The 27809-nt window shown below is 41.2% G+C and overlaps 1 protein-coding gene across 1 annotated transcript; it reads left to right on the plus strand.

The window, feature by feature from the left end:
• Nucleotides 1-1876: 1876 nt before the first annotated feature.
• LOC125488391 (attractin-like) lies at nucleotides 1877-27809 on the plus strand (the record flags this gene model as incomplete). Its single annotated transcript, XM_048621428.1, has 5 exons — nucleotides 1877-1971; nucleotides 2544-2622; nucleotides 5221-5378; nucleotides 23120-23181; nucleotides 27152-27809. Coding segments are annotated over 5 exons (401 nt in total), but the record flags the coding sequence as incomplete, so codon positions are not given.

Consider the following 27809-nt stretch of genomic DNA (forward strand, 5'->3'; position numbering starts at 1 on the left):
CCTAAACTGAGAATTGTTGAGCAGGTGATTGACAATGCAATCTAAGGACTTCAAACAATTCCTTCTGGCGTTTTGCTGATGATTGAGAAAAGGCTGATAGAATGGTGATTGTCTGTTTTGGATTTGTTTTGCTTTTTGCCGTCGGGACAAATTAGAACAATTTTACACATTGCTGGGTGAATGCAGTGTTGCAACTGTACTGGAGTTGCCGAGAGGCCCAGCAAGTTGAAGTACAGGTTTTCAACAATACAGTTTAAAACATTGTTGATGGTGGCCTTTGTGTTCAGTGCAGTCAACCATTTCTCAAAGTCACGTCGAGTTAATTGAAGACTGACATTTTGTGATGAAAAGATCCTTGGAAGAAGTCAGAAAAGTTATTCATTTGACACTTCTGATTAAAAATAATAATGAATGCTTCAGCTTTTTGCCTTTCCTGATCTGTTGGTATCCATCCTTGTTTCAGATTGGACTATGGATGGAGCTTTTGGCTCCTGTCAGTTATTTATTTTTCTATCTGTCGATGACTGGGGTTGCCAAAGCTTTGAATTGCGTCTGTTGATACTCAGATCTGTCACGTGCTACTTGTACGAAACAGTTTTAGAATGCACCTGGTTATATGTTACAACTTAATCAATTTGCAGCTGCTCTTAAACTAATGCTGGTGCTTTTCTCACATGCTGTTCTACATATTTCATTGAAGTAGAATGAGTCATCTGGAACAAGGGATTTATTTCAGATGGTGGTGTATAGTTCCGCTAAGACTCCACATAACAGCATGGATGCAAAGTTTTGAATTGTTAGATTTGTTTCTAAATCCATTTAGGACTGTAAGGGTGTGTTCAGTGTGAAGATGGGTTTGATCCCGATGGCAATAATAAAGTAGTCACTTCCACTGCTGCAGTTCATGGACAGGCAATAGATATGAAACAGCCTTTAGAATAACAAGTTTTGATTTTTATTTTAGTCGTTAGATTTTTTTGACTCTGAGGTGAGCTTCTGACCACAGCTGCATTATAAATAAACCATCAGTTTTCACCTCTCTAACATTGCTTGACTCGACACCTGCCTCAACTGATCTGCTGAAATCCTGAACCGTACCATAGCTAATTCTAGACTTGGTTATTCCAATGAACTCTGGGCCAGTCCGACATTTTCCCATCTATAACATTGAGGGCATTCAAAATTCTGCCTGTGCTCCAAATAGTATGAAGACTTGTTCACCCATCACCCTTGTGCTCAGTCACCTACATTAGTTTCCATTTCAATAATGCCTCCATTTTGTTATTCTTAATTGTCCTAAGATATTCATCTTACACTTCGACAAAATGAATTCTTTTCAGTAATACTCAATCCAGATTCCTCCTCCATCTTCCACCTTCCCCCTTGCTGTTTCTGTAATCACGTCTAGCCTACAATCCTCGGATGTCTTTGTTTCACATCTGACCTCTGGAGCATCCCAATTGAAATCTCTCCACAGCTGACAGCTATGCCTTCTCAATGCTGAAGCTCAAGATTCCACACACAGACACCCACCTCACTTCCTTTCATTTCCTCTTAAAGGTGCTCCTTAAAATCCATCTCCTTGGTCATCTTTCTTTATGTTATCGTTTGTGAATTGGTGTCAAATTTTGTTTTCTCATTCTACTGTGATGCGTCTTTGGATGTTTTACACTGTTAAGTTTGCTAACTTTTATTTTACTGTCTGTTTTGAGTTTTTATTTTCTAAGTAACTTCAATTTAAAATGATTGGAAAGAAAGTCTTGGAATATTTTTAGGAAATATAATATCGATAAAGATAGGATAGTTGAGATGAATACTTGTGATTCGAACTGCTGTGGTCCAGCATTTCAGCTCATTATTTTAATACCTTTCACAGATACTCTACTGATTGACTACCAGTTCACATTCAGCCTCTCTCAAGAGGATGACCGTTACTACACTGCCATCAACTTTGTAGCCACTCCTGAGGAAGTAAGTATTCCCAGGCACTGAATTTAGTTGGGACTTTAAACTGGTTCAGGCCTCTGTTAGAAGTGAGTTTGTGCCTTTTGCCTGTTTCTTACAGACAAATCTACAGGATACAAATTCATACATGGCATTAGTAGCTATTAATTTGACAATCCTCCTCAGATGTTCTGTAAGGATAGTGAGAAATGTGGAGCTGGAAACAAGTACAGGCTTCCAAGGAAAACCTGGGAAATTGGGTGTTTTGAATGGACCTCTGTGTTAATAACTTGGCTGCTTTGTATGTTTTGCAGCCTTCAGTTATGCTTGGTGCTTAATCTTGAGAAGTTCTGCATATATAGCTTGAGTGTATTATGATGATTGCACCTACACATGATCCTGTTGTTGCCTTTTGTGTAAATGACCTGACTCTTGATGGTTTTTAAAAGGTGTCTACCTTCTTGAAATGCGTCAATATGTTACCCAGACCCAGAGTTTCGCAGTCATCAATATTGCTTATTGTTCTTTCCACTCCATTAATAGTTAGTTATTAATTGTCTGGAAACTTCTTTTGTAACATTTTACACATTTTCTTTCAGCAAAACCGAGACTTGGACATGTTTATTAATGCGTCAAAGAATTTCAACCTTAACATAACGTGGTCGAGTAGCTTTTTAGGTAAGGTTAATGCAAATAATCATTCAAATGAATTAAGGAAAAGAGATTTCATATCTCATATCGCTGTAGAAAGTAGAAACAACAATAATTCAGCTAGTTCAGCCCTTGCACTAATGTGGCTCTATATTCTACATTCTCCACTTTTGCCTCTTAAGTGAGGAAGGAAAATAAAAATTTCCTTTTAACAATCCAGTGGTAAGGCAGCGCCTCTTGCAGTACAGTGGTAGTGTTCCTGCCTCTGAACTCGGAGGCCTGGATGGTGGTCCCACCTGCTCCACGGTTTGTAATCACATCTTTAACAGTTCTGAGCCAGTTGATGTAGAAATAAACAGGGCAGAGATTCCTTTCCCTAAATGACATGTGAACCACATGGGCCTTTACATCATTCTGGTAGTTCATGGTTGTCATTCCTGATATAATTGAATTTGGTGAAAACAACATCCAAGAAGCTTGGCACCAACCAGGGCAAAGCAGCCTGCTTGATTGGCACCACATCCATAAGTATCCACTCCCTCCACCTTAGTAGCAGCAGTGTGTCCTTTCTATAAGATGCACTGCAGAAATTCACCAACGCTTCTTTAAACAGCACCTTCAAAACCCTTGACCACTTCCATCCAGAAGGACAAGGGCAGCTGATAAATGGGAGCACCACCACCTGCAAGTTCCCCTCCATGCCATTCCTCATCCTGGCTTGTAAATACATTTCTGTTCCTTCACTGTCACTGGATCAAAATCCTGGAATTCCCTCCCAAAGGCCATTGTGAGTCTACCTGCAACACATAGACTGCACAAGTTCAAGATGACAGCTGAAGGGTAGTTAGGGTCAGGCAATAAATGCTGGCCAGCCAGCGATGCCCATGTCCTCCAAGTGAATAAATAAAAAAGGAAAATTGAAATCTGTATCTGCAGTCATGGGATTGACCTGATGTCTTTGGATCATTGGTCCAAGCTTCCAAGTTCATTTAATCCTGCAACATAACCACTGTGTGCTATTGTACCCATTTACAATTTCGAGGATTGAGTTTCATAAATACTTTTTAGATAAAGATATTAAGAAATATAGGTCAAAGTCGGTAAAACAAAATTGAGACACTGATCAGACCTAACTCAACCGGAGGCAGGCTTGAAACAATGTATAGTATTTTGTTTGTGTACTTCTGTGCTTTCAGCTATGCTTTTGATAAAGTTTGTAAGACCAGTGGAATAAAGTGCCAGAATGTAGTGCTTTCTGGCTTTGTCTTCTGCAAAGAGCCTCCAGTGGAAATATTAGGACATTGTTTTATTGAATCACAGTTTGTCGGTTTCAACCAAATTGGCTTAAACCATTATGGCAAACTTCGTATTTCTATACTATATGGATTAGCCTAAATCCAGCTGGGAGAAAATAGCATTCTTGCATGAGATGGTCAATTTGTTAACTTTGAACAAAGTCAAAAATGACCAATGCTTAGAATAGCACATTGTATTCACGTTCATCTTATATTTTTTTTCTGTCACCAACACCCTCAAAAATAAAGCAGGTTTTGGGGACCATGTCGCAGATATGTTCATCGGAAAACAGTAAGGATGCATTGCCATCCTTACCTGATCTTGCCTACATGTAACTTCAGACCCACAGCAATGTGATTGACTCTTAACTACCCTCTGGGCAATTAAAGATGGGCAGTGAATGCTGGCCCAGCAAACAAACCCACTCTCCCATCCTGAGAATAAATTAAAATAAACTATCTAACCTCTTAGCAGTGCTTCTTGCTGAAGTTTAATGATTTTGGGTATGGAATGTATTGCTGCAATTTGTAAAGAACTGCTTTGTTTTTGGTGGCCAAGTAAATAACTAATAATATTGTTGTCAGCAAATTGAAAGGATACATGATTCCAGCAATGTAAGATGTCGCTGGATAGGAATGGTAGATGAAGTGCAGTGATGTGATGAAGAGCAAATGTGGTGTAGTTGGCTAGTCAAGGCCAGAAATAAAAATTAATCAAGTGAGAGAGCCAGACTAAAGTTTTTTTTTAAAAAAAAATATATTTATGAAACAGACAGGGCAAAGTCCGCTTTTCCCTGTAATCCCCTCTGAGTTTTCTCTTCTTGAGCAATTCCAACTTTATTTGCTCTTCCATTGGCTGCTGTGCCTTCAGTCTTTGAGGCAATGGAGCACCCTCCCTGAATTATTCAGCCTCTTTCACCTTCAAGACTCCAGACTCTCCCGAAAACAAATATCATTGACCCAGTATTTCCTTTTGTGGCTCAGTGTTTGATCTTATTTCATAATACACAACAGTGAAATAATTTGGCATGTTTTCCCATATTAGTTTCAGTCCAATTGCACATCGTCATACCATGCATGCAGCTAAGAGCAGAAGTTGATGAGTGATTTTGTGCTGTGTGTAGCATCAAAGCAGCTGTTGGTAAAAGTGTAATCACTTTGCTCCAGAGATTACAATGGCTGTATAAAAATACTGTTTGTCTCTGCCTTGCATGAGCTCTATTAATATTATGAATTATTTTACTTAACCTTTAGCAGTGTTGAGTTTGTAAATTGAGTGTACATTGTAAGATTTTAAAGAATGATTTTTTTTTTTTTCTCTCTACTTCAGCGGGCACACCACCTGGAGAAGAAATGCCAATTGTTTCAAAAACTAATATTAAGGAATACAAGGACAGCTTCTCCAATGAGAAGTTTGATTTTCGTAACAATCCCAATATAACTTTCTTTGTGTACGTCAACAACTTCACCTGGCCCATAAAGATACAGGTGAGCTTCTTTAAATTTTCTTTCAATGCAAATAAAGTATAGGGGCAAGAAGGTGCAGGGCTGGATGAACACAGCAGGCCAAGCAGCATCATAGGAGCAGAGAGGCTGACGTTTCGGGCCTAGACCCTTCATCAGAAAAGGGGGAGGGGAAGGGGGTTTTGAAATAAATAGGGAGAGAGTGGGAGGCGGATAGAAGAGGGATAGAGGAGAGGATAGGTGGAGAGGAAACAAACAGGTCGAAGAGGCGGGGATGGGGCCAGGAAAGGTGAGTGTAGGTAGGGAGTTAGGAAGGGGATAGGTCAGTCCAGGGAGGACGGACAGGTCAAGGGGGCGGGATGAGGTTGGTCGGTAGGAGATGGAGGTGCGGCTTGAGGTGGGAGGAGGGGATAGGTGGGAGGAAGAACAGGTTAGGGAGGCAGGGACGAGCTGGACTGGTTTTGGGATGCGGTAGGGGGAGGGGAGATTTTGAAACTTGTGAAATCCACATTGATACCATTGGGCTGCAGGGTTCCCAAGCGGAATATGAGTTGCTGTTCCTGCAACCTTCGGGTGGCATCGTTGTGGCACTGCAGGAGGCCCAGGATGGACATGTGCGACTGGGAGGTGCAGTTGTTTGTTGCGAACCGAGCGTAAGTGTTCTGCAAAGCGGTCCCCGAGTCTCCGCTTGGTTTCCCCGATGTAGAGGAAGCCACACCGGGTACAGCGGATGCAGTATACCACATTGGCAGATGTGCAGGTGAACATCTGCTTGATGTGGAAAGTCTTCTTGGGGCCTGGGATGGGGGTGAGGGAGGAGGTATGGGGGCAGGTGTAGCACTTCCTGCGGTTGCAGGGAAAAGTGCCGGGTGTGGTGGGGCTGGAGGGGAGTGTGGAGCGGACAAGGGAGTCACGGCGAGAGTTGTCCCTCCGGAAAGCAGATAAAGGTGGGGAGGGAAAGATGTCTTTGGTGGTGGGGTCGGATTGCAGATGGCGGAAGTGTCGGAGGATGATGCGTTGGATCCGGAGGTTGGTGGGGTGGTACGTGAGGACGAGGGGGATTCTTTTTTGGTTTTTATTGCGTGGACGGGGTGTGAGGGATGAGGTGCGGGAGATGTGGGAGACTTTTTTTTCCTTGAAAAACGAGGACAACTGAGATGTACGGGAGTGGAATGCCTCATCCTGGGAGCAGATGCGGCGGAGGCGAAGGAATTGGGAATAGGGGATAGCATTTTTGCAGGGTCTTTGTTCCCTTTTTCAGAAATGTTTGTTTGTATTTTAAAAATCACATTTATGAACCAAATTGTCTCCTGAGCTCGGAGGCTACAGGAGATTTACTGATGAATTCTGTAAGTCTGGCAGTCGGTCCGCTGATTTCTAATAGGGGGGTTGGCTTTAGCTTTCTCTGGGAGACATTTTGGAGCTGTTGCATACTGGGGGGAAATAGGCTGTAGCATATTGCTGCTTTTTTACAAGTTTTATTTTGCCAGTGGTTATTACTTAAAGATGGGATGTGAATGTTGGCATTTTAACCACCTGGTGTGTGGAGTAAACACTCTGAGATCAGACTTATGGTTAGGTAGAACATGTATGCACTTTCTGTTCCAACACAGATTTTCCTGCATTGACTTGATGACAGTAATCTTGGCTGTAGGGTGGAATGGCTTTCTGTTTCCCTCAGCAGTATCCTCTGACTAATATAATGCAAAACAACAAACAATTTCAAATAAAAAAGCAGGATCTGTTGAATGTTATAACCTTACTGAATGGTGGAGCAGGCTTTGAGGGCCAATGACCTAATTCTGCTCATTGTTTAATACTAACTCTGTTTCTCACCCTACACATACTGCTTGAACTGCTGAGTATTTCGAACATTTTTGTTCTTGTATCAGATTTCCAATATCTGCAATTTCCTGTTTCTTCAATTTAAAAAATTCAATTGCGCTGAGTAAATTAGCACATAATAGGAGTCTTTCTGGAGGTATCAATTAAAATTAAGCATGAATAACATGCGAACTAGATTCTAAAACTCAGTTTGTTTTTTTTTTGTTTTTTTAAGGTTATGATGGACAGCTGAGACTTGTTTGCATTTCTGTATCTTACATTTGGGGGATCAGGAGTGTAGAAGGTGCCTCAGAGGAGGGGTAGCTGACGTCAGTGTGGAGCATCAGGGAGGGTAAGAGTTTCCTGGATTGAAGGAATAAATGGGTCATTCTTGTATTGACAGGTTTTGACTGGTGAGTACCTCCAGGATCAGTACTTGGGTTACAGCTGTTCAAAATATATATCAATGATTTGGAGGTGGGAGCCAAATGTAATATTTCCAAATTCATGGATAAAACAACGCTAAGTGGGAGTCTTTGTTGTGAGGAAGATATAAAGCAACTACAGAAGGATTTGGACGTGCTTGGTGCATGGGCAAGGGCATGTTTGTTGGAATATAATGTGGGGAAAAATAGGTGGTTATCCACTTTGGTAAGCAAAACAGATGTGCAGAGTTTTTTCTTAAATTGTGAAAGGTTGGAGGTGCATGTGCACAACAGCACCTAGGTGTTGTCAGTAATTCACTGAGACTAACATGCTGGCACAGCAACCTGTTAGGAAGGCTAATGGAATATTTGCCTTTATTACACGAAGATTTGAGTATAGGAGTAGTGATGTGTTGGATTAGACCACACCTAGAGTACTGTGTGCAATTTTGGTTTTCATATCTCGGGGGAAAATAGAGAAGGATGTGTAAAAAAGATGCACCAGATTGTTTCCTGGATGGCAGAAATGAAGAACAGTTCAGCAGCACTTCTGCCCTCACCGCTTAACTTCCTTCCTAGATGAATAACAAGGTTTCCCTTGTCCTTATTTATCACTCCACTCATCTCCATATTCCAAGGATTGTCCTCTGCCATTTCTGACACTTCAACAAGATGCTACCTAGGTAGAATCACGCAGCATGGAAACAGACCTTATGGCCTAATTCATCCATACCAACCAAGTTTCCCAAAGTAGTCCCACTTGCCTGCATTTGGCACACATCCCTCTAAACCTTTCCTATTCATGTACCTGTCCAAATGTCTTTAAAATGTTGTAACCGTACCTGTATCTGCCAATTCTCCTGGCAGTTCATTTCACGTACAAATCACTGTGTGAAAACTGTTGCCTCTCCGGTCCCTTTTGAATCTTTCTCCTCTCACCTTAAAAATATGTCCCCTAGTTTTGAGCTCATCCGCCCCAGGGTAAAGATCTTTGCTATTCACCCTATCTATGCCCCTCCTGATTTTATAAGCCTCTATAAGGTCACTCCTCAACCTCTGACGCTCCAGTGAAAAAAGTCCCAGCCTGCCCTTAACTCAAATTTTCCAGTCCTGGCAACATCCTGGTAAATTTTGTCTGAACCCTCTCCAATTTAATAATAGTATTTCTACAGTAGGGCAACCAGAATTGTACACAGTATTCCAGAAGTGGCTCACTAATGTCCTGTATTACCTCAACATGATGTCCCAACTCCTGTGCTGGTTGATCCAAGCAATGAAGGTATGCGCTAAATACTTCACTACCCTGTGTATCAGTGATGCATATTTCAAAGAACCCCTAGGCCTTTCTGTTTAACCACACTACCCAGCTCCCTACCATTAACTGTATACAACCTGCCCTTGTTCGCTTTACCAAATGCAATACAGGTAGTTTTCTTATAATGCGATTGTTGCGTTCTTGTGTGACCTCGCTACAGAAAATCACGCGATAGAAAATGGCCATAGCAAATCACAATACCTGTACAGCAGAAAGCTTGTGTTATCCAGTGTCCACTATTCATCAATTGCGTTACAGCCAATTCGTATTAACAAAACAGCTGTTATAGCAGAACATAACATTTATCCAAATTAAACGCCATCTGCCACTCCCTGGCCCATTGGCCCAATTGATCAACATCTCTTTGTAATCTTAGACTACTTCACTGTCAACTGTGCCACCAATTTTAATGTCATCTGCAAACTTAGTAACCATGCCTCCTAAATTCTCATCCAACTCATCTTTTTAAAAAACAAACAGTGGACCCTGTACCAGTCCCTGTGGAACACCACTGGTCACAGTCCTCTTGTCCAAAAAACAACTCTCCACCACCCTCTGTCTTCTACTCTTGAGCCAATTTTGTGTTTCAGTTGTCAAGCTCTTCCTGAATCCCATGTGATCTAACGTTATTAATCAGTCAACCACGTGGAACCATGTCAAAGGCTTTAATAAGGTCCATGTATAGAAGGTCTGCAGCTCTGCCCTCATTAATCTTTTCAGTTACATCCTCAAAAAGCTTAATCAAATTTGTGAGACACGATTTCCCAAACACAAAGTTGTGCTACCTAGCCCTAATCAATCCTTGCCTCTCCAAATGCATGTAAATTCTATTTCTCAGAATCCCCTCCGACAACTTAGCCACTGTTGATGTCAGACTCACCAGTCTATAGTTCCCAGGTTTCTCCTTACACCCTTTCTGATATAAAGGCACAACATTAGCCACCCTCCAGTCCACCCAGCACCTCACTCTTCGCTGTAGATGATACAAATATCTTCCACTTCCAGTGTCAGCATTCCGCAAGGACTGTTCCCTCCGTGACACCCTGGTCTGTTCCTCCATTGTTTTTAACACTTCCTCAACCATCACCCATGCAATCTGAGAAGGTATAATAATTGCCCATTCACCACCTCCCTACTCACTGCCCAAGGCCCCAAACATACTTTCCAAGTGAGGCAGAGTTTTCCTTGTACTTCATTCAATCTAGTCTACTGAATTTGCTGTGCACAATACAGTCTCCTTTACATTGGTGACGCCAAACAGGGACTGGGTGACTATTTTGCAGAACTCTGCATTCTATCCGTAGGAATGATCCCAATGTTCCAGCTGCTTGCCATTTCAAGGAACTACCCTGCTGTCGTGCTAGCATTTCTGTCCTGGGCCTGCTACAATGATCCAACCAAGCAGTATGCGAGCTAAAGAAACAATACGTTTTCCACTTAGGCACTTTGCAACCTCTGGGACTCAAATATTGTATTCCACAACTTTAAGAGCCTGACCTGATGATGTCTGTCCTCCATTTTTCTTCAACTCTTCTCTTTCCTCTCCACCCCTCCTCCCCAAAGGCTTGCCTCGTTCACTCTGCTCTCAGCCAAGAGGAGAAGCCATTTTCACCCACCCACCCCTTAATTTACACCTGTTTTCACAATTCTGTTTCTCCTTTGCCCTAATTTCAGTATAGGAGTCGGGAGGTCATGTTGCGGCTGTACAGGACATTGGTTAGGCCACTTTTGGTATACTGCATACAATTCTGGTTTTCCTGCTGTGGGAAGGATGTTGTAAAACTTGGAAAGGTTCAGCAAAGACTTACAAGGATATTGCCGTGGTTTGGAGGGTTTGAGCTCGTGGGAGAGGCTGCATAGGCTGGGGCTATTTTACCTGGATGTTCAGAGGCCAAGGGGTGATCTTATAGAGGCTTATAAAATCATGAGGGGCATGAATAAGGTAGATAGATAAGGTCTTTTTCCCTCGTGTAGGGGAGCCCAAAACTAGAGGGCATAGGTTTAAGGTGAGAGGGGAAAGATATAAAAGGGACCTAAGGGGTAACTTTTTTCACACACGGAGTGGTGCGTGAATGGAATGAGCTGCCAGAGGAAGTGGTGGAGGCTGGTACAATTACAACATTAAAATGGCATTTGGATGGGTTATATGACTAGGAAGGGTTTAGAGAAATATGAACCAAATGCTGGCAAATGGGACTAGATTTATTCAGGATATCTGGACGGCATGGACGAGTTGGACCGAAGGGTCTGTTTCCGTGCTGTTTTATTTCTATGACGCTAATTACCAATCTCTTTATGTTTTGCACTGAACCTTCAGGCGACCTGTTCTTTTTGCTACTCCTTTGCCTGTCAGAAGCTTTTAAAAAGATTTGCAACCCCTTTCAGTTCTAAAGAAGAGTCCTATGGGACTCTCAACGTAAACTCTGTTTCTCTCTTGACATGCTGCCAGACCTGCTGAGATAGTTCAACATTTTCTGTGTTTACTTTGGGCAGACTGAGTCTGTATTCTCTACGGTTTCAAATGATTAGGGGTGATCTCATTGTTACTTGCCAAAATGCTTAAATGGATAGTGAGGTTAGATGCAGGTAACGTGTCCCCTGGTTGGGAAGTCTAGAACCAGAGTGGTTATGGAAATAAGGGTCATGCCATTTGGGCTGGAGTTGGAAGAGAAATTATTTTTGAGGTTGGTGAAAATTCTCTACCACCAAGGGCTAAGAAGGCTCAGTCTTCGAGCATGCTTAAGGTAGCAGGATCTGATTACCTGTGGCATATAAGGTTATGAGGATAGGGTGAGTCAAGATATTGATGTGTTTGACCAACAATAATCTTACTGAATGGCAGAACAAACTCAATGGTGTGAATTGTATTCTGATATTGGTGTCCCATAATAGTGAAGGGCTGATAAGTTCATTTTCAAGTCAGGACATTGTATTGTTTGTTGATAAGCTAGAGATGGTGGTTCCCATGTATCTGCTGCCATTGTCCTTCTAAGTCATAGAGCTTGTGGGTTTGGAAGGTGCTGTTGGAGGAGACATAGTGTGTGCAGTGACTCCTGCAAAAGGTTCTCACTGTTCCTGCAGAATGTGTGTGGAGTTGGCGTATTCGGTACCAGTCAAGTGGCCTGTTTCGAGCAGGATGATAAGCTGTTTGAATGTTGTTCAAGTTTGAACTCATCCAGGCACTTGGAGAGTCACAGAGCTGTACAACATGGAAACAGACCCTTTGGTCAGCTCATCCATGCCAACCAGATATCCTAAATTAACTTAATCCCATTTGCCAGCATTTGGTCCGTATCCCTCCTAAGCCCTTTCTATTCATATACCTATCCAAATGTCTTCTAAATGTTGTAATTGTACCAGCCTCCATCACTTCCTTTGGTAGCTCATTCCATACACACACCACCCTCTCCATGAAAAAGTTGCCCCTTGGGTCCCTCTTAAAATCTTCCCCTCTCATCTTCAACCTATGCCAGCTAGTTTTGGACTCCCCCACTTTGGGGAAAATACCTTGTCTATTTGGTCTATTTGTCCCCCTTATGATTTTATAAACCTCTATAAGGTCACCCCTCAGCCTCTGACATTCCAGGGAAAATAGCCAAAGTCTATTTAGCCTGTCCCAAAGCTCAAACCCTCCAATCCTGGCAGCATGCTTGTAAATCTTTTCTGAACCCTTTCATGTTTCAAAACATCTTTCCTATTGCAGGGAGATTAGAATTGCATGCAACACTCCAAAAGTGGCCCAACCAATGTCCTGTACAGCCACATCATGACCTCTCAACTCCTATATGCAATACACTGACCAATGCAAGCAAGCATACCAAATGCCGCCTTCACTACCCTGTCTACCTGGGACTCCACTTTCAAGGAACTATGAACCTGCACTCCAACGTCTCTTTGTTTAGCGACACTCCCCAGGAACTTACCATTAAGTGTATAAGTCCAGCCTTGACTTGCCTTTCCAAAATACAGGACCTCATGTTTAGGTAAATGAAACTTCTGACCTTATGTTGTGGGGAGGTCAGTGATGAATCAGCTGAAGGTTGTTTGACCTAGGACATTGGCCTGAGAAACTTTGTTTGATTTTTATTTTATTGTCATGTGTATTTTACAGTAAGAATACAATAAAATAATGAAAGCCTTCATTTGTTGCCATGAAATGGCACCATTTTTGAATAATTTAAAAAGAAAGAAAAATAGAAAGTTATAGCTTGAAGAGAGTCCATCAGTGCTGAACCAGCTCATCACCACCAACATCTGCGTCACCATCCCTCCTCACCACATTGACGCCCTCTGTACTAGACCAAACCAACATCAAGTTCGCCAAACTTCTGGCATCATCTTCACCACGGGGCCGATATTCTTCCGAAGTGCCTCGCGCCACCTGTACAGGACCCACCAATATCAGAGATGTGTGTCTCACCACTGGGCCCACCTCATTGATGTTGCTGTGATTCCCTTCCACCAGCGCCGGACCCAATCAACAACAAAATCACCGACCCTTAGGCACCATCTTTTGTCACTGGGCCTACCTTGCCGACGTTGCTTGTTGCCGATATCTCAGCCGCTGATTTCAGGTCCTGTGCTTGCTCTGGAGAAGTAAGTAGGGGCTGATTCTCCTCCATGCTGAGCTCACTTGAGATCAGCCAAGGTCCGTGCAGGCAGAAATCGCTGAACCAGTTGACTACCTCCTTTGCCATAATGTCTCTGACTCTGTGATTAGGGACAACGTTCAAGGCACCAGATTGAGTATCTGTAGAGAGGTCTCTCGTTGTGTAGTGGTCGTGTCTTTATCTATGGGCTAGAAGGCCTTGGTTCAGGACCCATCTGTATGAAATATGTCATAACATGTCTGAGGTGGTTGATTTCAAAATATCTGTACTGGAATATAGAACAGACTTCATAATCTGACATTTCTGGTTGAATTTTCATCTGGCATATCTTTTAATTTTAAGTTTTCTCTTAAATTTAGTTTTTTTTCAATTTGTTACTTCGAATGATGGATTTACCTTGTTTCCGCCATGATTGTGGAAAGCTTTTAATCTGGGCCGCAGCTATCTTGCAGGTGTTTGCTGTTAAGGTCTTTAAATTATGAACCAGCATTGGTGTGCTGCTGGTTAATTTATCACGAGGAATTCTTAATTCTGCCATTTTAACCAAGTTCTAACCACGTTTAAAGTAGGTTCATGTTTCATCTCAGTTTTTGGAAGATACATATATGATGCATAGTGCAGTTTCAGTGACTGTTTTCAATGAATGTTGATTTTGTAAAATCCAGGTTGCATTTATCCAGTGTACCTGATTCTTTCATAGGAATATTAGTCTAAAATTTCTAAATTTTATCTCCGGAAATTTTGATTACCTGAATATAATAAACAAATTATTTAGCAATTTTTGTGACTGGTGATTAAACTGTGACTGATTATCTTCCCAACAGGCACTTGAAAGTTCACTAAATTTCATTAAAGTGTGCTGTATTTTAATCACTGATGCTGAGCAGAACTGCCGCAAAGCTAGTGCTTCGATTTGTGACCGTAAAATGACCATTTGTAATCTCTTCTGGTGAATTACAGTGTCTTAATCAAATGGAGCTAATTTCAGTTGGCATTAAATTATCTTGGCTCCAATTGCTGCAGCCTGAAACTGAATTACATTACATTATGCTTTGTCCTTTAACTTGCAATCAGCCTAACAGCTGTGTCTAGTTCAGTTATATGAAGCATGTCTTTTTCTGCCTGAAGCCACTGATACTGTCTGTTACGTTTTTTGATTTAATCCCTGGTTTTCCTACTTATTGAATGACTTTAAAAAAGCTCAAGTTTTGTAATGATGGCAATGCGACCTTACAGACGTTGCAACACAGAATTTGTGTTATTGCAATAATCAAAAAATTGTTTTTCTTTTTATAGTGATTTTTTAAAAAAAAGAAATCGCTCTTCAGAGTTTGAAAGGATAAAATTGCTGATCAAACTCTGGAGGTACTTTGTCAAGGAGTGAGTGGGCAAAGGTCTGGCAGATGGAATACAACGTAAATAAATGTGAAGTCATACATTTTGGTAGGAGTAATTGTAAAAAGGATTATTACTTGAATGGTAAAAAGTTGCAGCATGCTGCTATGCAGAGGGACCTGGGTGTCCTTGTGCATGAATCACAGAAAGTCGGTTTGCAGGTACAACAAGTAATTAGGAAGGCAAATGGAATTTTGTCCTTCATTGCTAAAGGGATTGAAATAAAAAGCAGAGAGGTTATGTTGCAGCTGTACAAGGTGCTGGTGAGGCCACACCTGGAGTACTGTGTGCAGTTTTGGTCTCCTTACTTGAGAAAGGATGTATTGGCGCTGGAGGGGGTGCAAAGGAGGTTCACAAGGTTGATTCCGGAGTTGAGGGGGTTGGCTTATGAGGAGAGACTGAGTAGATTGGGATTATATTCATTGGAATTCAGAAGATTGAGGGGGGGGATCTTATAGAAACATATAAAATTATGAAGGGAATAGATAAGATAGAAGTAGAGAGGATGTTTCCACTGGCAGGTGAAGCTAGGACAAGAGGGCATAGCCTCAAGATTAGAGGGAGCAGATTTAGGACTGAGTTGAGAAGGAACTTCTTCACCCAGAGGGTTGTTAATCTATGGAATTCCTTGCCCAGTGAAGTAGTTGACGTTACTTCAGTAAACGTTTTCTAAAAAAAAAAGGTAGAATTTTTTTGAACAATAAAGGAATTAAGGGATACGGTGAGAACGCAGGTAAGTGGATCTGAGTCCACGAAAAGATCAGCCATGATCTTATTGAATGGCGGAGCAGACTCGAAGGGCCAGACGGCCGACTCCTGCTCCTAGGTCTTATGTTCTTGTTCTTACTATTGTAATATGACACTTGTCATTTTTGTTATTTTCTCATTTACTGTGAATTTCTTTGCTCGTAAACAGGTAAATGGTTCCATTATGCTATTTATGTCCATTTGATGTCCTAAGAATATGTGTATTTGCTTTGTAGTCCTCAATAGCTAGGAGTTCACTGCACGGCCCTAGCATCCTTGTAGAAATCACTAGCAAGCATTTTTGTGCATTTGGGGAGTACTTTTGGTAATCCCTTGCACCCAAAAGCTGAATTATTATGTACTTTGTTTAATGCCCAGCAATCTTTGATGTGACTTCTGGCACGATCAGCATTTGTTACCCGTTCTAGTTAACAATTGCGAAGGCTTAGATGACCTTCTTCACATTTTTTGTGCTGTAGGTGACTCGAGAGAGAGGGGTTCTAGGATTTTGGTGTAGTAACAGTGAAGTGGCAACATTGTTTGAAGTCACAATGATGTGTTACTTGGAGGCAAAGTATAATGTGGCGATTTATCCTTCAATTTGTTAGACGTTGCTGGTTTGGAAGGCAGTGTTAAAAGTACCTTCATGTACCTTGCTGTGGTGTAACCTACAGATGATATGCACTGTTGCCCCATCTACATGTGATGGATAGAATGAGTATTTGAGGTGGTGGATTGGGTGCTAATCCAGTAGTTTGCTTTTTTTAAAGTTTATATTGAGCCTCTTTTGGCCCTCCATTCATTCAGATAGTGTATTACACTCTTGACTCATGGCTTGTGGATGGTGAACAAGCATTGGGGAATCAAGAGATAAGTTACTTGCCACAGAATTTTCCACCTCTGACCTGTCTTGCAACTACAGTATTTATATGGTTGCTTCAGCTTGGTTTCTGGTCAGTGGCGATCATTGGTGAGGGATTTAGTTGTAGTTGAACATATTATGTCATCGTAATACTATAAGGGCCATCTATCTTCCTTTTCCATTCCATTTTGTAATGTTTTGTATTCTGGAATATTTATTTCCCAGCCTTGGTTATCTTTGTAACCACAGCGATAAGAAGAGGTTGTATAGAAATATGTACCAGAAATAAACATCTAGGGCTAATAAGAGTGAAGAAATTAAGGTGCTAATGTTAATGAAAATAAAGTACTGGAGAAACCAGAGGTCAACACCCAACAAACTCTCAGAATGCGATGCCCTACGTCCCAGGGTTGTAAATGAGCTAGCTGGAAAGATGGTGGGTGTAGTGCCTACAATTTTCCATAACTCAGTTTCTTCTGGAATGGTTCCAGCAGATTGCAAAGCAAGCAAATGTAACACCACTACTCAAGAAAGAAGCCTGAGAGGATCAGCACTGTTGGTCATTTAGGTGACAATATCATTAGGAAGGTGCTGGAATCTGTTATTTAGAAAGTTTTAAAAAATGTGCTTCAAAATTATAGCACAATTAGAACAAGCTGACGTTGGATTTATGATGGGGAAATCCTGATTAGAATCCCTGCAGTGTGGAAGCAGGCCATTCGGCCCATTGAGTCCACACTGACCCTCCAAAGAGCATCCGTCCCAAATCCACCTCCCTCGCCTATCTCTGTAACTGTGCATTTCCCATGGCTAATCCACCTAGCCTGCACATCCCTGGGCACTAAGGGACAATTTAGCTTGATCAGTCCACTTAACCTGCACACCTTTGGACTGTGGGAAGGAACCAGAGCACCTAGAAAAACTCACGCAGACACTGGGAGAATGTGCAAACTTGATACAGATGGTTGCCCAAGGGTGGAATTGAACCTGGGTTCCTGGTGCTGTGAGGCAGCTGTGCTAACCACTGGACCACTGTGCCACCATGACAAAGTTATTAATAGTCTTCGGATAATGTGTGTAGTAGGAAAGATAAAGAGGATCCAATTGATGTTGTTTACATGTTTTTCCAAAATGCATTCCATAAGGTTGACAGTGCAAAATATTTTAATACACAAATGGAGGGCTCCTGGAGTTGGGAGTGATGCATCAGCACTGCGAGAAGATTTATTAACGGGCAAAGCAGAGAAGAACAAGAAATGGGGTACTGTCATTTCCAGCTATGTGAAAGCACAGTGTCATAAGAAACAGTACTCAACTATTTGTACTCAGTATATTAGTGACTTGGATGTAGACTTAAGAGAACAGTACATCTAATTTTCTGATTTAAAGTGAGATGAGAACGCAAGCTGTGAAGAGGACAAAGAGTGACTGCAGAGGGTTATTGACAAGTTAAGCATCTTTGTTCCTTTATCGTATTTAAATAAGTGGGCAACAAGATTGCGGGCTGCGTATTCTCAGAGAAGTGTGAGTTTATTCACTTTAAGAATAGAAAAGCAAAATTTTATGCCTAGGCAGAAACTTATAAAATTTGATGTACAGTAAAACATTGGTTGCCTTATACAAGGGACACAAAAAATTCGCTTGTGGTACAGCCAGCAATGAAGCAAACATATGACAGTTTGCCCTTTATTACAGGCTGATTAGAGTACAAGACTAATAAGTCTTGTCACATTTTAAGGGGTTTTGGTGAAGCTACATGCTAACTGTTGGTACTTTTATTCTATTTAGGGATAGGCTTACATTGGAGGCAATGCAGCAAAGATTCTCTGGGATGAGAGGTTGTCCCACAAGAAACACAAACAGGAGTAGGCCATTCAGTCCCTTAAGCCTGTTCTGCCATTCAGTAAGATCATGGATGATCTGACCTTTCTCGCATCCACTTTCCTGCCCTTTCAGCATAACCCTGGATTCCTCCACTGATCAAGAATCTATCCAACCCTTAAATATACACAAGGATTCTGCCCCCACAGCTCTCTGTGGCAAGGAATTCTAAAGACACTCGACACTCTGAGAGAAGTTGTTCCTCTTCATCTCAGTCTTAAATTGACGCCTCCTTTATTCTAAGACTGTGCCTTCTGACCCTCGACTCCCATGAGGGAAGCATTATCGCAGCATTTACCATGTTGAGCCTTATAAGTATCCAATATGTTTCAATGAGATCACCTCTCATTCTTCTAAACTCCAGTGAGTGGAGTCCCAACTTCTTTAACCTTTGTTCACAAGATAATCCCCTCCATACGAAGAATCATCCAGGTGAACTCTCTCTGAACTGTTCTAATGAAACAGTATATTTGCTTCGATAAGGGGACCTAAACTGCTCTCAGTACTCCAGATGACCAACACCTTATACATTTGCGGTAAGGTTTTCCTACAATTATACTTCAGCCTCCCTGAAATAAGGGCCAACATGCCATTATTTCCTGATCCCTGTGGAACCTCACTGGTTACAGGTCAATAAACTGAGCAGGTTTTCTTTTCTTTCTTTATTCATTCATGGGATGAGGGCATCGCTGGCAAGGCTGGCAGTTTTGAGTCAACCGCGTTACTGTGGGTCTGGAGTCACACATAGGCCAGACCAGGTAAGGATGGCAGTTTCTTTCCCTACTGGACATTAGTGAATCAGATGGTTTTTTCCAACAACCAGCAATGGATTCACTGTCATCATTAGGCTCTTAATTTCAGATATTTGTGAATTCAAATTCCACCAGCTGCCCTGGTGGGAGTTGAACCCAGGACCTCAGACGTTACCTGGGTCTCTGCATTAACAGTCCAGCAATAATACTACCAGGCATTGCCCTCCCCTGTTATTCCCAGTGTTTCAGCTGATCCAATCTTTGCTCATAGCTGAGACTATCCAGCTGAGGCAGCATCTTTTTGCACCTCTCTCGTGCAATCATACCCTTCCTTTAATGTGGTTACGAGAACTACAGGCAGTATTCCAATTCTGGCCTAACCAGCATTTTACACAGTTCCAGCATGCCCTTTCTACTGTTGTGTTCTGTGCCCCAGACTCCTAGAGCCACCTTATCTACCACTTCTGACTTGATGATCGAAATATGTTATTGATGAAGCAGCTGGAGATGGTTGGATGTCGGGCACTACGCTGAGGAACTCCTACAGTGATGACTCGGGGCTGAGATATTTTCCCCTAAAACATTCACAGCTAACTTCCTCTATGTGATGTAAACCTTGGGATTTAAATAGAGAATTTTTCGTGATGTTTGGGATAAGTTTGGGTCTGTTTTTTTGAGTAAGTAACCAGTGGATTTTTCAGTGTCAGATTTTAGTAGTTAACTTGCAAGTACTTTTGTAACCATGGTGATGCCTTTTAAAAACAGTTTTTGAAGCTTGTTTGTAGAGTGTATAGGTTTGATCTATAGTGGAATTGAGTTTGTTTTAGATTGTCTGCGACGGAGTGTGGTAAGTGAGATTTCAAAAGTTTTGGTAGTGTTTTGGAATTTGGTTGGCTTTTGAGGTTTCAGCATATAACTGAGAAACTTCCAGTTTCAGTTTTGTTTGGGGAAATTTTTAGTCCCGTGAAGATGTTGCAACAGGATAGCTCTTGAAAGCAGTGGTCCTGAGAAGAGATGTTTATTGTCGGTTAGGTCCTTAGAGTGAAGAGTTTGTCTGATCCAGATCAGATAAAGATGCAGAGTTAGTTGTTTAGCCCATACAGAAAAGCTCGCGTGTGTCATAGCTTCAGGAAGAAACTGTCGCAGTTCCATTTTTAACAATTAAAGTTCCAAGTGATGTAAACCTCCTGAGGCATTGGATACGTGGAGACTGGTTTGAGTGTTATACAAGTGGGGTCTTAGGTACTGTTTCAGAAGCAGTGTTTTGAGAATGATGCTTAGGCAGTTTTGGCCACTCTGCAAAAGCTGTTTTGCTTCTTTTGTTTTTTAAAGGGATATTTTAGGATTAATGGAATTGTACTTTTACTGTGTGTTTAAAATCTTTGAATCTATGTTATAAGTAGGTAGTTTAGATTATTCTATTTTATCTTAGTCCATTTTATAATAAACTTCTGTTTTATTGTTAAGATGAAGTTTGCGTTATTATGTACATATGTTTCAGCAAGAGACACTTCATTAAATCTAGAACAAATGAATTTCTGATCTGTCAAGCCAGGTTTCTGCCTGCGATCTGACTTGTCCCGTAGGATGTCTGCTGGGATCATAACTTCTTTGTGCTAGGAATGACTCCAGTAATAGAGACTTGTCCTGCCAAATTTCTTCACTTTGCTTTGACCTCTTGATGGTCTGTATAATGCAGCCCTGATGTCAAAGGCACTCATTCTCCAATCCTGTCTGGAATTCAGCGTTTCTGACAAGTTTAGACCAAAGTCAGGAGCTGAGTAGTCGAGCGTAACTTCAGCTGAGTGTCAGTGAGCAGGTTTTTGCTGAGTGAGTATAGCTTGACAGTGCTACCGACACCACTTTCCATCACTTTAGTGATCCAGAGTAGATTGATGAAGTGACAATTTATCAGGTTGGAGTTTTTCGACAATATATACCGATTCAGTTTGCCATCTTGCTGTTTTAAAACCAGGGTTGTAACAGTACTGAAGTGGCTGAGCTAGGGACACGCTTTTGGAGTGCAAGTTTTCAAAACAATTGCCAGAATGTTGTCAGCGTCTGTAGCTTTAGAATTATCCAGCGCTAACTGATATCATCTGGAGTGAATTGAATTGTGAATCTGAGATGCTGGGACCATAACCACTAGCACAGGTCATCCACTGGTGTCCACTTCAGGGAGGCAAGGAGAGAGAGAAGAATTCAGAGTTGTTTCTTTGGAAGGCTGAAATAAAAAACGCTGTCTTAATCTCAATCTGTTTTGTGCTGCTCCTCATGATCTGTTATAAAAAGGTTAAAATTTGTGTTGAGGTACAGTTTGTCAGGACAGGAAACAGGTGGTTCCGAGACCGTCGTTGAGTTTCCTGAAAGTTGCAAATGGAATTTTTTTTTTTTTTTTTTGCTTTCTCGAGCACTCGGCTTTGAGAATTTTATCCTGTCTGCTTGATGTTTTTCCAGCCTGTCTTGTCTTTTCACTTTTCACTTTTCTCAACAATATTCCAAGACTTTATAAGGACTTCTAATGCAGTTCTTGGATACAAGCTACAATGAGTGTCATTATTTTCACCAAATTCATAATCTTCTGAATTACCTGTCTTGTTGCAATATATTCTTGCCCACAGTGAAAGTTGTTTGATAACTGGGTGCTTATTTTGGGTTGTAAATTGTAAAACAATTCGAGGTATGCACTTCGAAATACTGGAGAATGCTTTAAAATTGTTCATTTAGTTAGTTATGGTTGTTGAAGAGGTAGGATCTTTCGGTAAAGTTATACTGTTCATTGGTATGTTTGTTCTGGTGTATTAAAGCATTTTATTCAGTTAAATCTCTTAACTATTTTTCATTGTCAAACTGTACTCCTTTGTTTCAATCATTGTTATTAAAAATGTGAAATGTTATGTGCCCAACTTGCATTGAAGTCTGAATGTCAGCTGCTGTGTGTTCAAGATAGACAAATATTTTCAGAATGATTGATTTAATTCTTGTCATGATTCTACATCATTTTGTGCATCTAATCATATAGTGTAGCATTTTTTAATGTTGTGCACTACTGGCCCTACAAGAATATTCAACAGTTCCACTTGTTTGATCAAATGGAGAGATATTTGTTGAGGGAAGTGGGAATGGAGTAGTCTTTGTGGGAGAGCTAATACAGTTGCAGTGGGGTAGGATATGCTAAATAGTTATATGGGAACTATTTTGAAAAGGCAGGCGATAAACGTTATCACTATCTCACCGTGTTACATGATTTGTGACATTAACAAAATGTTGTGCAAGCTTTTGAAAAGGTCACCGGATGGCTACAGGGAAACCGTGATCCATTTTATAGACTAAAAGAATTTGCTAAATAAAAATTGTTATTCACTTAAAAGAAAGACTTCTGCCTAAGGGGTAGTGATCCTTGCTGTCGACCAAATTGCATATTGAAAATACAGTGCACTTCCTTTTGAATGCAGCTAAACTCTCAACTGAATTGATCAAGGGAAAGCATGCTTAATCCTCATGACTGGCAGTTGTAATGAAAAAAAATTAGCATTATCCAGGTCCTTTCAACCTCTGATTCTTCTTAATTTGCTTGTGTTTGGACAGATGCAAGTAAACAGGGTACCACAGAAGGTTAAGAATTTATTAATTTAATGTAAATTTTTAATAAGTAGCTCACTCTCCTCACCACTGAACAGAAACTGTGTTGAAAAATAACATTGTTGCAGTCATATCGCCAACCCAAATTCCCCTCTTGTCAGGCTCAATGCTGGGAGTGAGATCAGTGAAATTACCTTGATAATACATGGGTTCCTGACTTTTGTAATCCTGGAGTCTGCTCTTACTCGGAGAGAGTACACTGAATTCAATTAACTGCAAAATTCATTTATGTAATATATTTATGGCCATAACACATTCAATGCATTTGCTAGCTTTGATTTGAATTTCACTTGCATCCCTTTCTCTCTGTAGATTGCCTTTTCTCAGCACAGCAACTTTATGGACCTTGTGCAGTTCTTCGTCACGTTTTTCAGGTGAGTCAAAATATATATAGAAATACATTTCCGATTTATAAAATCCACAGTCCAGTTCAACTCATTTAATTCAAAATGTACATGCTTGCAGTATTTTATTAGTGAAGTAATATTTGTCCTTTTAAAGAGCAGTGTGCAAGTTCAACTGATCACTTGGAGTTCCCAAAGCAGTGCCTGTTATGTCATGAGATTGTCAAGTAGGTCGCAGTGTTCGATTTCAAAATAATTTCAAATTGATAAGCTTAATATTATAGTATATACTAATGTACTGTGTCAACATTTCACATCATGTTATTTTCTCTAAAAGCTGCATTCTAAATTGTGTGTGCTGATGCTTTCTGTGCTCAGTGCCACCAAGAAGAGTGATATCTTTGGTGAATTATTATACTGCAGAATAGATTGACTTAAACTTTGCTTATGGGTCACACTCACCCTACTAGACCCAGGAGTCAAATTCATAAAGCACAAAAGTGGTATTCTTTGTGTGTTTTGATGTTTCTTTTTCTCTGGTTTGGTCCATTTCGCTTTTATGATAGATATACAAAGAGCTTTTGGCTTTGCAATCTTGCTCATTGATGAGTCACATTTGGAAATCCAACATACATTATCCACAAATTCAGATATATGCAAACAAGTAGCAACTGGTGAGGCCTTTTCTGGAATACTGTGTCCAGTTCTGATTGCCCTATTATAGGAAGGATATTATTAAGCTGGAGAGGGTTCAAATAAGATTTACCAGGATGTTGTTGGCAATGGAGGGTTTGAGTTATAAAGAAAGACTGGACAGGCTGGGACTTTTTCACTGGAGTGTAGGAGGTTCAGGGGCAAACTTAGAGGCTAATAAAATTGAGAGGTATCGATAAGGTGAGTGGCAGGTGTTTTTTTCCCTAGGGTGGGGCATTTCAAGCCTAGGGGGCATATTTTTGGTGTGAGATGAGAAAGATTTAAAAAAGACATGGCAACTTTTTTTTTAGATGGAGTGGTTCATATGTAGAATGAACTTGCAGAGGAAGTGGTGGATTTGGGTACAGTTACAACATTTAAAAAGCAAATATTGGAGGGATATGGGCTAAGTGCAGGCAGGTGGGATTATGGTTGACATGGACTGGTTGGACGGAATGGTCTGTAATTAATTGTGCTGAATGACTCTGACACTGTGGTCCATGCTAGGTGGCCTGCACTGATAGTCACATGAAAGATGAGAAAATTTGAATATTCATGATTTAACAAATGCTAATTAAACAGACTTACAGCTGGTTTTCTGTGCTTTATGTCACTGTGACTTCATTCAAGTAGTTTGTTTTCACACACTGCAGAGGCATAGCAACCATTGTCCTGATTTTTCTGCAGATTTATTTCAATAAAGTAAAAGTGTACTGTGACAAACTGTAGGCTGACCAAGGACTATTCTTCCCCCATCTCTGAGACTTGAGTTATGTTAAAATGAGTGGGTAGAATTGTCATGGTGATATGTGTAAGACGTGGACTGCTAATGTACAAAAAATTGTTTAAGGTGATATGTCTTTTGGAGATTGTGAAGCAGAATGATGATAATGGCTCAGAAGTGTTTAAGCCACTGCTTTAGATTGAGGGGATGGTGGTATAGGAATATGATGGTCGATGTCAGAAGTTCAACTGTTGTTGAGTTCCTTCGTCAAACATCTAAAGGGCCCAAAATAGCATAAGATATAGGAGCAGAATTAGGCCATTCAGTCTACTTTTCAATCATAGCTGATATGTTTGTCAACCCTATTCTCCTGCCTTCTCTCTGTAACCTTGATCCCTTTACTAATCAAGAACCTATCTATCTTTGTCTTAAATACACTGGATAAATTTTCATCTGCAGCTTACTGCGGCAATATGTTCCACAGATTCAAACTCTGGCTGAAGAAATTCCTCTTCAGCTTTGTTCCAAAGTGTTATCCTTTCTCTCAGGCTGTGCCCCCCATGTCCTCGTCTCTCCTGGTGGAAACATCATCTCCACGTTCACACCATTTAGGCCTCTCTGTATTCTGTAAGTTTCAATCAGATCCCCCTCTCATCCTTCTCAACTCCATGGAATACAGACCTAGAGTCCTCAACTGCCCCTCACACAGCAAGGTCTTCATCCCTGGGATCATTCTTGCAAAGCTCCTCTAAAACCTTACCTATGGCCTGATAGCAAAGTTAAATACTGGATGGGCATATTATAAGGCAGAATGGATTTGTCAATGGATACTAAACACCAATTGGAAACTTTTCAATTGTGAAATAATGTGTACATTTCAAATTTAGAAACTTTTGGTGAAATATCTGGTCTAGAAAGAAAATCTCAAATGTCATTACATTTAAGAAATTTTGAGTCCTTGTAGCACTTCATCAAATACTGGAATGATATATTCCTGCAAGATTGCACAAGTTGCCGTGATGAAGTGTAAACCAGAAAGGTTGTTTTATAATCTGGTGTCAGTAGTAATATCCACAAGGAGGTGCCATCTGAAAGAAAGTTGCACAAGTTGCAAGATATTAGGTACCAGCACTGGAAATAAGTGCTCCTGAACTGTGAAATCGCCTTGGTTCAAACATGGACAAAAGAGCTGAATTTCAGAGGTGAGGTGAGAGTGACAGCCCTTGACATCAAGGCTGCATTCGACCGAGTGTGGCATCAAGAAACCCTAGCAAAACTGGAATTAGTGAGTGTCGAGGGCAAACTCTCTGGTGGTGGGAGTCATACCTGACCCGTAGGAAGGTGATTGTGGTTGTTGGCGATCAATCATCTCAGCTCCAGGATATATCTGCAGGAGTTCCTCAGGGTAGTGTCCTAGGCCCAACCATATTCAGCTGCTTCATCAATGACCTTCCCTCCATCACGAGGTCAGAAGTGGGGATGTTCGCTAATGATTGCGCAATGTTCAGCACCATTCATGACGACTCGGATACTGAAGCAGTCCATGTTCACATGCGACAAGATTTGGACAATATCCAGGCTTGGGCTGGCAAGTGACATTTGTGCCACACAAATGTGATACTATTACCATCCCCAACAAGAGACAATCTAACCACCGCCCCTTGACATTCAATGGTGTTACCATCATTGAAACCCCAACTATCCACATCCTGGGATTATCATTGACCAGAAAATCAACTGGACTCATCACGTAAACATAGTGGCTCCAAGAGGAGGCCAGAAGCTAGTAATACTGCGGCGACTAACTCTCCTCCGGACTCCTCAAAGCCTGTCTGCCACCTGCAAGGCACAAGACAGGAGCGTGATGGAATACTCCTCACTTGCCTGGATGAGTGCAGCCCCAACAACACTCAAGAAGCTTGACACCATCTGGGACAAAGCAGCCCGCTTGATTGGCACTATAACCACAAGTATCCACTCCCGCCACCACCGATGCTCAGTACCAGCAGTGTGTACTATCTACAAGGTGCAATGTAGAAATTCACTAAAGAACCCCAGACAGCACCTTCCAAACCCATGACCACTTTCATCTCGAAGGACAAGGGCATCAGACACTGGAACGAAACCACCTCCAAGTTCCCCTCCAAGTCACTCGCCATCCTGACTTGGAAATATATTGCCGTTCCTTCACTGTCGCTGAGTCAAAATCGTGGAATTCCGTCCCTAATGGCATTGTGGGTCAACCTCCAGCAGGAGGACCGCAGCGGTTCAAGCAGGCAGCTCACCACCACCTTCTCGAGGGCAACTAGGGATGGGCAAGAAATGCCTGCCAGCCAACAACGCCCACATCCCACAAATAAATGGAAAAAAGAGCATCTCGGACTGCAGCTAATGAACTCTGAGCCAGATTTCCTGGAGCAACCAACATGTGGTACAGATGTGGTTGTGATGAGTCACAATGAGGTCCACCAACGACAACACATCGCTTGGCTGTGCAGTCAATTTATTAGATTTTCAGTTTGTGTTTTTCAATTTACTGCTGATCTTTAGTTTTCAAGTTGAAAATCTGTTTCTCCTATTTAGCCTTTAATCTGAAAACAAGTCCAAATCGGTTGGAGAGAAATGTACCTACCAACCACTGAAGACTGCCATTTATGATTCTGGGGCTTGCTGACCTGAGGCCACAATGAATCGTTCACTCTGCAGTTCTGGCTGAAGATTGTTATGAATACCTTATCTTGCTTTTTCTTTTACACTGATTTGCTGGGCTCCCCCATTATTAAAGATTGAGGTATTTGCGGAGCCGCTTTCTGTAAAGTTGTTTAACTGTCTACCAGCTTTCATGATTGTATGCAACAGGACTGCAAAGCTTAGATCTGATCTGTTGTGGAATTGCTAAGCCCTTTGAAAGCAGGTAAATTGCAGTCAAGAGTTTTGTTAATTATGAAGTGCATACTTACAGTCAGTAGATGTGGACATCTAATGCTTCTGATAATATACACGTAAGCATGATGTACAAGTTTTGAATGTGGTTGGATAATATAATCATGTGTACTGACTTGGAATGTAAAGTAGAATGAATACTGCTGGATAGACATAAATGTATGTGAATGTATCACATTTTTATTGGAAACTTGTTATCTGTCAATAATATAAGTTGTCTTGCAGCAAATCCGGAGAGTTGTGCACCATTTTTGGGTACACCTCCCATGCATGCATGAATAAACGTTTTGACAGAGAA

The sequence above is a fragment of the Rhincodon typus genome, unplaced genomic scaffold (genome assembly GCF_021869965.1).
Source record: "Rhincodon typus isolate 14 unplaced genomic scaffold, sRhiTyp1.1 hic_rhity00000654, whole genome shotgun sequence".
NCBI lineage: Eukaryota > Metazoa > Chordata > Chondrichthyes > Orectolobiformes > Rhincodontidae > Rhincodon > Rhincodon typus.